This window comes from Amborella trichopoda, chromosome 9 (genome assembly GCF_054954075.1).
Source record: "Amborella trichopoda isolate Santa Cruz 75 chromosome 9, AtrichopodaSantaCruz75HAP2 v2.0, whole genome shotgun sequence".
NCBI classification, from domain to species: domain Eukaryota; kingdom Viridiplantae; phylum Streptophyta; class Magnoliopsida; order Amborellales; family Amborellaceae; genus Amborella; species Amborella trichopoda.
This window is the reverse complement of record NC_142344.1, coordinates 2,415,474-2,427,755: the sequence shown is the minus strand read 5'-3', so window position 1 is coordinate 2,427,755 and position 12,282 is coordinate 2,415,474. Positions and strand designations below refer to the sequence as shown.

At 37.0% G+C, this 12,282-nt stretch overlaps 1 protein-coding gene across 4 annotated transcripts; it reads left to right on the top strand.

The window, feature by feature from the left end:
- Window positions 1-833: 833 nt before the first annotated feature.
- On the top strand, window positions 834-12,202 carry LOC18437651 (RING/U-box superfamily protein). Of its 4 annotated transcripts, none has more exons than XM_088847052.1 (13): window positions 834-1,198; window positions 1,277-1,939; window positions 4,536-4,652; window positions 4,776-4,968; window positions 5,172-5,338; window positions 5,525-5,702; window positions 7,373-7,434; window positions 9,613-9,694; window positions 10,587-10,644; window positions 10,790-10,914; window positions 11,154-11,246; window positions 11,335-11,405; window positions 11,810-12,202. In XM_088847052.1, exons 2-13 carry the CDS (start codon window positions 1,434-1,436, stop codon window positions 11,937-11,939), a joined length of 1,782 nt encoding a protein of 593 aa, XP_088703178.1. In that variant the 5' UTR covers window positions 834-1,198; window positions 1,277-1,433; the 3' UTR covers window positions 11,940-12,202. The 4 variants fall into 4 exon arrangements, with proteins under 4 accessions (XP_088703178.1, XP_020525236.1, XP_006847917.2 ...); XM_020669577.2 differs by having other exon boundaries at window positions 11,112-11,246; XM_006847854.4 differs by having other exon boundaries at window positions 834-1,939.
- The last annotated feature ends 80 nt before the right edge of the window (window positions 12,203-12,282 follow it).

The window sequence follows — 12,282 nt, the reverse complement described above, 5'->3', positions numbered from 1 at the left end:
TTCCACATCAAGATGCATGGACGTAGAAAAAAAATAGATTTCAAGTTTTTGAAATAGTATATTTTGTAACGCATTTTTAGAGAGCCGCCCCTATTATGGACATAGAGGAATAATTGACTACGCACAAAAATCTTTTGACATGGGTTAGAGAGAGACATGTTTAGGAAAATGTTTAGATAGAGCCGAGGTTCTAAACAATCAAATTAAAGCTTATCTCAAAATTTTTATTAAAAGTTGTTGTTTTGATACTCAAATATCTTCAAATTGATCATCTCCACATCAAGATGCATGGACGTAGAAAAAAAATGGATTTCAAGTTTTGGAAATAGTGTATTTTGTAACGCATTTTTAAACCGTCAATTTTTAAAATTTTCAAGTTTTTATATATCTCTCGATCTACACTATTTTTAAATATTTAAACTTTATAAATAAAAATAAAAATATATTTTAAGATAAAAAAAATTGCCAGTATTGAAACCACATTTATAAGTATTATTTGAATATAAGCACTAATTTGATCGTTCAGAACCTAGGCTCTATACAAACCGCACCCATATATAGAGAGAAGAGAGAGAATTTACTATGCACAAAAAATCCTTTGACATGGGGTTCTTTTTGGGCATAACTGAGGCATTTGGGCACACTTTGCATTTGAGGTATAGGGTACAAATTTAAGATTCGAAAAACATAAAGGAAGTACAGAGCGCAAAAACATCTGCGGCCTGATGAAAAAAAGAATAAAAACAACCGTAATTAGCGTTTTACAGGGAAAATCAAGGGTAATATGGGAACAATATAGAATCATGGAACAAACGACAAATGCTCTTTTTCAGGTTTAGGGAGAGAGAGAACTTACTCTTTTCAGGTTTAGAGCAAGCAAGAGCACTTTTTCAGGTCCAGAGAGAGAGCCCTTCCAAACCTCTCTAACTGTGAGGAAGGATCTTATATAAACCCTAACTTCTTAACAGGTCACTCTCTCCTGGGGAAAACTGAAACTTCATTTTCCTATGCAAACCGTGAAAACCCTAATTTGGAGCTCTTTTCACCCTCTAAAACCTAGAATCAACCGTTTGCCCCTAGAATCCGCCGTCGCAGATGCCTGCAACTTCATTTAGGCCGCAATTAATGACCCAAACGAGCTCTCAAATGAGGAAAAAGACTGGAGGCGTGGTTCCTCGAAGGAAAACGATCCCTTTTGGTAATCCCTCTGTTCCGTGTAATGAATGCTTATATAGGTTTTTCAAACCCTAAAAACGCTCTCATTTGGTGAAATTAGGGCAAAACAACGATTGGTGACTGGTGTTGGGACTTGACGCCATGAAGAAAGCTCGGTTTTTGTGAGGTTTTGATCTCAAAACGATCGACTATGGTTGTAGTAACGAGAAGCCCTACAAAATCAGGGTTTCGGTGAAATTAGAGCAAGAGAATGATTGATGATAGGGATTGGGATGCAGATGTCTGCAATGGCTCCTCAGGGGCCTGCAAACCCTACTACCTCTTCATCTTCAATGAGGTCTTCTCCCACTCCTTTGCAGGCCCAGCTTCCTTCTGGTTTGCCTGCTTCGTCTCTCTCTCTAGGCCTTCTCTCCCTACCCCCTCCTTTACAGAGGAACCCAGAACACATGATAAGCCCTGAGCCTCTCTCTTCTGCTCACCCTTTGCATGAGTCTTCTCCTATCTCGACGTTTTTGCCGAGGATCAAGTTCTCTGATATTGCCCCATATGATGGTGCCCCTTCCGGACTCTATAACAAGGCGGTTGAGACTTTGTCAGGATCTTTAACGAGGCATAATGCAGCGGTTATTGAATTGGGAAGTGAGGATTCTGCGCTGTTGAGGTGCGCAATGGAATCAGCGAAGCTTTATTTCAGGACTCGTACAACAGCTGGTGGTGTGTGGTCAAAGTCGAACCGAGGGATCTACATGTATCGAGCTGGGAGGTAGGCAAACACTTGAATCTTTTTTATATTAAAAATTCATGTGGACCGTGATGAGAATGAGTGATTTTATATCATTTTCATTATGTTTTTGGGTATTTGTGATTTATGTATCAGTATTTAAGGATTTTTTTTCTTCTCACTTTTGTGTTTGAATTCGCCAATCATGTATATCTGTTTTCTCAATTTCTGTTGTTCCTGGGAAATTGCGAGTAGTGAATATATGCCAACTTACATTAGTTTTTCTCAGTTTGGTTCCATTATAGTTTGTACCAAAGAAATATCGTTTCCTGTTTGTTTCCTCTTTTAATCATATTTAATTTATTTACTTGGTACAATTACTCTACAGCTTAGTGATTCAATAATTTCTTATATATGGAATAAATTGAAAGCAAGAAAGAATTCGTACAATTATGAGATATATCAACATTATAGTAACACAGGCATCAAGGCAGTTAGGGTCCCCTGCTCTGGCTTGGATTTGGCCGGTTTCCCTGTTCAGCTCAGTTCTGCCACTTACTGGAAACATTTTAGTTTGTATACGCTGCTGTATCAAAATATGTACACCTTTTCAAATGCAGTTCTACATATTTGGAAAAACATATTTTGTCTACATGTTTGAGTTTTTAGTTTCCCTTTGAAGCCAGGTTTGAATCGTTTTGTACCTAATGTTGGGAAAATTTAGTTAGATACACATCATTGGGAGCTTAATTTTAAGGTGCAAATCTTAATGATATACCATTCCCGATTATGTGACTCAGGTGTTGGTGACCCAAATAACTTTAGGACTTAAGGAATAGATGGAGTGTGATTCTCACATTGGCTCATAATTCTTGTGAAGCCCTAAAATGGCTGGTACAAGCAAAGGAACTGGCCGGTTCTGGGTTGTTTAATCCTGATTTGGCCAGGTATGGGTGACTTGTTTCAACCACCTGTGAGGTTTGGGAGGCTATTCTTGACTGGACTTGAGAGTTTGTTTTTCCAAAAACCAGGCAACTTCCCAAGTTTTGATAAAACTTCGGAAAAATGTCTCAGAGAAACTTCTCAAAGTTGCTGTGCCAACAGTAGATTATACATATGCTGGAATAAACCAAGGAAAATCCACGATGATGCAGCCTTATACTTTTTTTCTTGTTCTCCTTTCTCCATTCTTGATAGATATCAGAGTTGGGTAAACTAACATTACGCATATATATATATATATATATATATATATATATATATATATATATATATATGGGTGTGGTTTTATAAGGTTGCAACGTTAAACAATCCAATTCATTCGCACCTCCAAATTGTATCATAACATGTAATTTTGGTGAAAATATTATTAGGATTTTCTCAAAATCTATTTTCATATCTAATTATAAAATTTTAAACTCCAAAAAAGGTTAAAATCAAGTAGATCTATAAACATATGAAAATTTTGAAAATGGACGGTCTAGATAAAGTATTGCAAGATGCACTAATTTTTAGACTCAAAATATTTCTTTTTTTTCCATATTCATACATCTTGATGTCGAGCTGACCAATTACAGGTTTTTTCAACATTAAAGCAACCTTTTCCGATGGATTTTTGAGGTGCATCTGTAATTCTACATTTTGAGGTTGCAACCTTATATAAACTTTTTCCTATATATATATATATATATTGATTTTTTTTAATGTTGAAAAATCCTCTAATAGAGCATCTCGACATCGAGATGTGTGAATATGAAAAAAAGAAGAAGATTATGAGTCCCAGAAATAGTGCATCATGCAACACATTATCTAGATCGTCCATTTTCAAGATTTCCATATGTTTATAGATCTACTTGATTTTAACCATTTTTGAAGTTTAAAATTTTATAATTAGGTATAAAAATAGATTTTAGATAATCCTAAGAATTTTTTACATCAAAATTGCATGTTATAATAAAATTTGGAGGTGCGCCTTAATTGGATTGTTTAAGGTTGCAACCTTATAGAAACCACACCCTATATATATATTTTCCGCCTTTGATGTGGAGAAAGAGAAACAGTGCCCTCATGATCTAAGTCTTCCAGGAAACATCACCATTCCTTGCTTATATGCATAATTTGGTTTCTATATTGCCTACACCGTGCCTTGCAAGAATTGGGTCATATTTTTCTGAACAAGAATCCTGCAACAATAATTTTGGTTACTTCTATACATTTTACTTGCTTTTGCCGCCCATCTAAATGGGTGGATTGATTTGATTCCTCTTCTCTTGACCTTTTCTTCTGTCTTCATTTTTGCACTTCATGATTTCTTATCCAACTTTATACCTGTTCATCAAACTCTTGCTCATGTGTATCTTACACCGAAGATGATTTCCTATCCATTTTTTTTTGTGTGTGTGCTAGTTCATATCCACAATATTGTTACTCTCTGGGTTATCTTGTCACTCTCTGAATATTGTTGCTCGTTTGTATCTTCCACTGTCAGTGTGATGCACAGTATGCCACATATTTCTGTCAATCCATGTTGCATTGGTTTCATTTTCTTTTCTTATTTGCTAATCTCCAGTGTCTTCCCGTAGTTTGGTGTTGCAAAAGTTTTGGTGGATGGGATAATAATGACTACTTTTGATTGTAGGGCTCTAGAAGAGGGGGATTCATCTCCACCTTGTATGGGGGAGGTTTTTAGATGTTTGGGGAAAGCGTCTCGTGCAGCCTTGTGTGCTATTGCAAGACATCTTCGTCTGCGCAGCGAGTAATCACAATATTAATACTATTGTTTAATAAATCATGATATTCGTTACTCCCATTCACTATTCACAAATACGTTTACTTTCTCTCTTTTGTCTGATTTTTGTTTTTTGCTCTCCCTTGGCAGTGTTTTTAACCAATTGCTGGATGATACACCTTTACCTCCCAATGAGGCATCTTCCTCAGTACTGGTTGCAACTTATTCTCATGCTTCTGTACAGAATGGGAAGGTGGCTGTTGGTGGAGGAAAGCCTGGAATGAACTATGAAGTGGAGAAAGGATTGCTGACCTTGATTGCTTCAGACTGTCCAGGACTTCAGGTGATTATTTTCTCCTTAGTAGATAAAATTGTGTCTCTGATGTTGTCATTATCCAGTAGACATGCATATTCCAATTTTGAAGAAGGAAGTTTGTTGATTTCCTTGTTATTATTTTACTCTTTTATGGGTTATTGTAGTCGCTGATCATCAATATTGTGTTTAGTATGATCCTCAAATCATCTTTACAGTTGGTTCTTCTGTAGGTTTGTGACCCAAATGGCCGTTGGTATGTAGCAGATGGTGGATCAGGGCCTGGGGATATTTTATTGCTCACAGGCAGGGCTCTCAGCCATGCCACTGCTGGCCTCCGGCATGCTGCTTCTTATAGGACAGCTCCTGACTACACATCAGGCGCCATGACTGGTGGCAGGTTGAATTTACATATGCAATGCTCACATTTTTCCTTCTATTTGCTTTGTAAACATTATTTATGGAAAAGTTTGATACTTTGGTTTGTTGGTGTTTTTACTTTTAATGATTTATGATCACGTTTGCGTGAGAAACCTTTGTGCTAAGTACGGTCTGTGATATTTGTGTTATACTGTTGTTATTGCAGGACTTCTTTGGCATTTAGACTCATGCCCCAAGGCAATGCAATATTGGACTGTTCCCCAATAACAGCAGCTGGTCATGTTATCCCACAGAACTTTGTGCCCATCACTGTAAGCCAGTTTATGGATGATCTATCTGCTGAAGATGATGCAATGTGCAACAACCGTGCAGAAAATACTTACGTAAGTTAGGATGCACTTATTTTATTTGGATAACTCAAATGTTGATTTGCTTCAACTACTGAGTTAGTGGTCCATAAGTTTATTCTGAATCACTTTGTTTTGATAATATCTGTATCGTCTTTTGTCCTAACCTGAGCTGACAGATGCTGAGGGTGTAACGATCCTTTCAAGGATCCGGCCACTATTAACTATTCATTATGCAGATCTCCTTGGAGACTTAAGAGCATTATTTGGAAGTAGACATCTAACAACAAAACTATTTCTATTGTTTAGTCTAGGATTGTCTGGAAGGCTTCCCTTCTTTGCAGTAAGGGATATTTTTCATAGTTGTATTCTTGATGGTAAATATCTGGTTTTGCTGGCAAGTTCTATGAGCTTTCCAATTATTTGATAATGCTTTTCTACTGCATCAAAAGTTTCATTATTCGATCAATGCCTGGAATATCAACCAAATGTTTTGAGAAAGGGGTTGGGTGTCATTTTGAGGAGCTTGGAGAGGTTGTTGGTTATCATGAGAAAAACTGAAATTGTGGGCTTGCCCTTCCATGGGGTAATTTGGATGGTGGGTCTCATAGTCAGATAGACCTAGTTATGACTTCAGAAAACTGAGTCCCAATATTAATGGGATGAGAGTTGCATTTCCCCGTACAGGCATAACGGGCCCTCTGAGGCTGGCTGTAGTCTGTAGCCTGGTCTTGCCTGATTACATTGTCTGCTGGTGTTTCTATTCCATTCAGATTTGAGAACTTTTGCCTGGGATGAGATTGTTTTACTAAAAAATGCTTGAGTAATAGTGACAACCTTTTTGGTGAAGGTTTATGCATGACTTACAGAAAATTCAGATGATGAAAAGGGAAATCAGCGTGGCTGGAAGAAATATTTGCTGCCTGGGGATTGAGACTGAAACAGGAGTTAAGATTGCTAGGTTGGAATCTATGAAAAATGGAGTAGACATTCATGAAGGCTAAATTTAAGGAACAATTCTTTTGTGATTATTTCTCTTACTTTGGTGTTACTTATGCAAAAGGGCATCAACACTATTAGGAGTCCTATTCTTTGGCGAAAACATAGTAGCTTGATTGGTTCACTATTTTAAGAGTGCAATTGATGTTTAGTTTGATGGGTTGGCATTGAAAGAAACAGTCTCGCTTTAATATTGCCAGCTTTTTTGCATGGGGATGTCAATATTGTCAGTAGCAAGTTGTATTGTGTCTCAGTACAACTCTTAAAATAGTGGGTTGAGAGCAAATATTATTTCAAATAGCATGGAATGCTATACTAGTTATCTCCTATTTATAAAGATATATTACTTTGTCTTGAATCAGTCTCCTCCAAATTCCATTGTATGAAGTTTGCTGTTAAGTGGTGTGGTGCAATTTAGCTTTGGGTTCTTCTTGTTTGTGTTGATTTAGGATCTTCCGCTGTTAATGGTGAAGCTTTTTCAATCTTCTTTATTAATTAATGGATGTATTTGTGCATCTTGTCATGTATTTATGATTGGTTAGCGATGAGTTCATTGTTCTGCATGAGTCAGTTGTCCCTCTTCTATGTTATCATCTCTAAGAACTTTTTTTCTAGAATTTGTTAAAAAGAATATTCTATCCTGTTTGTCTTGTACACTTTCTGTTCATTTTTAGATAATTATGCTCGATATTGTTTTTGGGTGACAGGAACCTCGGAATAACATAACTCCAGAGCCAACATTGAGGAGTGTTCTCTGGGATCCCCTATCGTAAGTAATTTCGTAGTTTTGAGTCTTCAAGTTTGTGAATGCAACCTTTTGTAATTTTGATAGTCTTAAGTCTGTTCCTGCTCATGGGTTGGGAGCTTCTTGTTAGTTCCCTCCTCTTCAGTGTGTACTTTGTATGTCAGAACTAAAACTTACCCATAGAAGAATTGGAGGAGCAGATGCATAAAAAATAATAATGAAATGTGTACCATCTTGTGAGTTGCTTTTCAGCTGTGGAATAGGGAGGAGGAGATCTTGTCGTATTTGCTTGCATCCCCCTCTCTGCCCTTCTCCTTTCCTTTCTTTTGTTTTTTTGGAAGATGTTCCTGACTCCAAAATACATATTTACAAGACAATGAAAGAAACGAGAGAAATCATGTTCTAATATATTCAATAGTATCTCCTTTCCTCTATCAAAGTAACAGTATCTCCTTCCTTAGGAACCTTATATGTATTGTCTCCAAAATTCTGAACTGACAAATCCCTTGTCTTGTGAATCGTATTTCATGCTCCTTTATTTTGGTTGGTTGCTCTTCTGTATTCTTGCTGATCTGATAGCCTTGATTTTATGACAAACTTATTCTCTATCTTTCATTCTGATATATGTATTTTGTTAAGGGAAGTGGCCTGTTTAGGTACTTAAAAGGATGTGTAATTCGTTTCCTCCTTTGATACTCTTCTTCCTTCTCTTATTGGAGCTAATTTGATGGACTATTTTGGTTTTTCTGCTCTCTTTAATTTGGATGGCTGTTATCTACTGTGTCACTTGAGATGGCAAGCTAACTTGTTTCGTTTGGAAGTTTTTTGTGGCATATTGATGTACGCACTAACTGTTCTCTAGATCTGTTGTACAATTCTGATCTCTTCCTTGAAACCTTGACCATAGCTTCCTGTCTCCCCGAAAGAGAATTTTTCAAGCTATTGAACACAACCTATGTGATAGATTTGGACTGAGATGCAGTCTCGGTCCTAGATTTCAGTGGAAGGATATATTTCCATAGTGACCTCTCTACTCCCTTTCTATGGTCTTATGCATATTATGCTAGCCAGATAACTCATAAAAAAAGGCCAGATAGATAGTTTCAGAAATCACAATATATACTGAAACTTCTATATGCAATATTAAGCCATCCAAATTATGATCGATGGCAACTGACCTCATTGTTGGAACTTCTGAATGAAGTTTTATTCAGATGGGCATACGATGAAGAGGTTTGGCCTTGTTTGGGACTTGGGACTGATCGAGGCTTTTCCTTTAGAGCTTGCATACTCCATCTTGTGATTCCTTTAATTGCTTTTCTACTATCAATTGGGTTGTCTTAGAAAATCTCTGCGTAGTGGATGGTGTATCCTTTTTCGAGATAGTTGTTCATATTCATGGAAAGCATGGGGTGCCTATATGGATTTTCAACATATTGTTAGTGATACATGAACATCGACAAGACTATTGGCGTCTACAAATGTCCAATGTGTCTATTACTGTCCTAAAAAGCGGACAAGGCTAGACACCTCCATATGAATATATTATAATATAAATAAACTTTTTTACACAATATAATATCCTTCTCAATACATAATAATAAGTGGATGAGAAGGCGATAGAGGACCGTAGGCCAGGAGGCCTTGAGTTCAAACCGTACCATCAGCCCCTACCCAATGCTTAATTGTTTATAATCTACCCAGGTGTAGTGTTAACATGGGACACCAGCCTAGATGAAGTGCTGTGGTAACAGTGTGTATAGTAACTTAGTAAGTTCTAAAGCTTCTCTGTGTACTGTATAATGGGAGCACCATCTTTTGTGCTCTGCATTACATGCTATAAAAATATTACCCATCAAAGGAGCTGACTATGTCGAATTTTTAGTAGTAGTGGAATATTGCTGCTCGAGTAAAGAAATCAAGAGTTCTGAGTTGTCTTTCAATGCTCTCTTGTGCTGTAAATTTTATTAAAGTGACTAAAATGTTTGTATACCATATCCATCTTAGAAATTGGTTTTTAGCAGTTTGTCTATTGATTATGGTGAAGGCTAGAATTTTTTTCCATCTATCGCTTGAATTATGCTGTAGTAACATTGTTCTTTCCTTTGGGTTGATCTGGACAATTTGAAAGCTCAAATGTTGGTATATGCTACTGAATATATGGAAGCTTACTATTTGCTTATAATTATATGATGTTGCCAGTGGTGCGTTCCTTGAAGATGCCATGGTGGTCTCCTGTGGGCATTCATTTGGTGGTCTCATGCTGAGGAAGGTCCTTGAAATGGTAACAAATGCTCCTGTCTTAATTTGTAACGCAAGAGATATTGCAAAACATTGGAAAACTGTGCATATTAAAAACCAAAGCAAAATACCTCCGAAACAGAACAGTTTATAAGCAGAAGATATTGTGACCAACTGATGCTATTCCCCTTCCCACCCACCCCCTCCCCCAATCACCAAGTATAATGAACACTACAACCTCAATGACTCTTTCTGATCACATCCAATATAGAGAATAAAGATTGCATTAAGTGTTTTCACGAGTCATGGCCCAAGGTGGATTGGTCATTCATGACAATGTTTTGCCTCCATGTATACATTTTATCAAAATCCTTCTTTTACCTTTGAAAAGTCTGATGGCTTTTTTTTTCTGGACTGCTATTACAGCTTTCATTAATTAGTGCGTTTTCTTAACCGGTTGGGAGGTACCATTTTGCATATGTGCTTCAACCTTTGTAGTTTTCTTTTTATTTTCCATGGTTCTAATTGTTCTTATTGCCATTTGCCCCTGGGTTTTCTGACATGCATATATAACCATGGATGTTTATCCTGCACTCCTTTGACCTTATTAATGATAAGTTGCCTTAATGGTGAAACATGGCAGGATGCCATTGTCTTAGTATGTAGGAAATCTTGGAATTGCTACAGACACTCTGATTAACATGACCATCATATCTTTTGGATTATTTATTACGTATTATTGCTTATAACCAAATGTTTGGAATTTCCTTCTAAAGTCCAACTTTCTAATACTGGGATGGTTACTGTGGGGTTTAATTTTTGTATTTCTAAGCGATAATATTTCAAAAATAAGATATCTGTGCATTGTTTTGCCATTGAACTACTAAATGTGGCTCTGAAGAGGAACTAAATATGGTGTCCTGTTTGTTTGGTAGTCAAGATGCAATATTTGTGGTGCAGAGATTGATGGTTCCACTCTGATTCCAAATCATGGTAAGATGCGTGTTAGCTATAACAATTGTCATATGCTCAAAAATTTTTTTTCCCAAGAACAAATAGTTGTTCTGTTTCTTCTAATTTCTGAAGAAGCTGAATTTTTTCAACTAAAAATAAAAAAATGGCTGATGTCTTTTTACAGCTTTGAGAGCTGCTGCTGCTGCTGTAAAACATGAGGATGATAGAAGGCTATTCCACAATGCAACACTTCGAAAGCGCCGAAAAGAAGCTGGGGAACATACAGATGCAATCAAGAGGCTTAACAAGGTATTCATGCAAATTCGAAACTCTTTCTTATGTGTATCTCCTTTTATACTCCTTCCTCGAGAAAAGAAACAAAAGGAATGAAGAAGAAATTCAACAATCAGCAGTAACTAAACTTTTCTGTTATTGTTTCTTCCAGAGAGATGCCAGGGTTGAAAAATTGCTTTATCTCATTGAAAAGAAAATGTTTGTGTTTGCAGTTCCTGTTGCCTTTGCCTGACTTTTCAACATTGATCTCACAGGAAAATGGGGATATGGGTGCTGATGGAGATGGTCCTCGACACCTAAAGGGAGTCCAGTATCCATTTGCAGTAAATGAGAAAGTTCTTATCAAGGTACTGTACACACTCAGATATTAAGTTCTGGTAAAACCTCTCCGTGTAAATTCTTATTGAGGGAACTAAAGGAAGACTAATTATGCAGGGGAACAGGAGGACTCCTGATAAATTCGTGGGAAGGGAAGCAGTGATCACATCTCAATGTCTCAACGGCTGGTGAGTTTGTTTACTTCTCTTACGGCCAGAATAACCTCAAGATGGAAAACTATGGAAAGCCATTCTTTATGCAAATTATGAATATAACTTGGAACTATTGTGCACTAGTAATATCTTGTCTGTGTGGGAACTTTAGGATCTTTTTTGGTGGAAATAATGATCAAGTGTCTTCTGGTTTTACTGTGGTTTGTACTTTTGCCTTTTGTTGTCTTTTTATTTCTCTGTCTCTTGGGCTTTCTGGTTGATTGCCAAAAACTCCTCAATCACCATGTTACCCTCAAATTCAACCCTGTTTTCAGATTCTCATTTTATTGTGGTATTTGACTTCCATTAGAACCTTTTTTGTTTTATTACAATTGCAATATAATTTAACTGCATGAAGGAAAATGCAATTTTGGTTGCAGGTACCTGTTGAAAATTCTTGACACGGGGGATAGCGTGCGCTTGCAATACCGTTCTCTTCACAAGTTGCAGAGCTCTCAAGGAGAAGACAGGATTCAGTCGCAGCCACTCATCCAAAACAACCCAAGCTGACACCTAAGTTCGTCTTCCTTCCGGATTGACATTGTTGCCATAGCCATGCTTCAATTTTAAGGTTATAGATCCACTGTTTTTTGTTTTTCTTTCTAATTTATGTTTTCACTTTCTTGTATGTGAAATTAGTCAGAGATGGGAATGTGCAATAGACTTGCCTTGCTATCATTGTAAATTGGTAGAAAAGGAAAAATCTGTACCAAAAACTGAGAGCTGAAGTTAACAAGAGTTCGACAAGCAGGTGCAACACAGTTGTTGAATAATTCTCGCTCAACTCTCTCTGTCTCTCTCTTTCTCTCTCTCTTTTATTCTATAATTCCTAACCCCCTGATTTTGCAATTCA

Bases quoted from the DNA above. Each gene is read 5' to 3' on its own strand.
- LOC18437651 (XM_020669577.2), top strand. From the start codon at position 1,434: ATGATAGGGATTGGGATGCAGATGTCTGCAATGGCTCCTCAGGGGCCT. The intron at 4,653-4,775 runs GTAATCACAATA...CTCCCTTGGCAG, and splicing joins CATCTTCGTCTGCGCAGCGA to TGTTTTTAACCAATTGCTGG. The intron at 5,339-5,524 runs GTTGAATTTACA...TTGTTATTGCAG, and splicing joins GGCGCCATGACTGGTGGCAG to GACTTCTTTGGCATTTAGAC.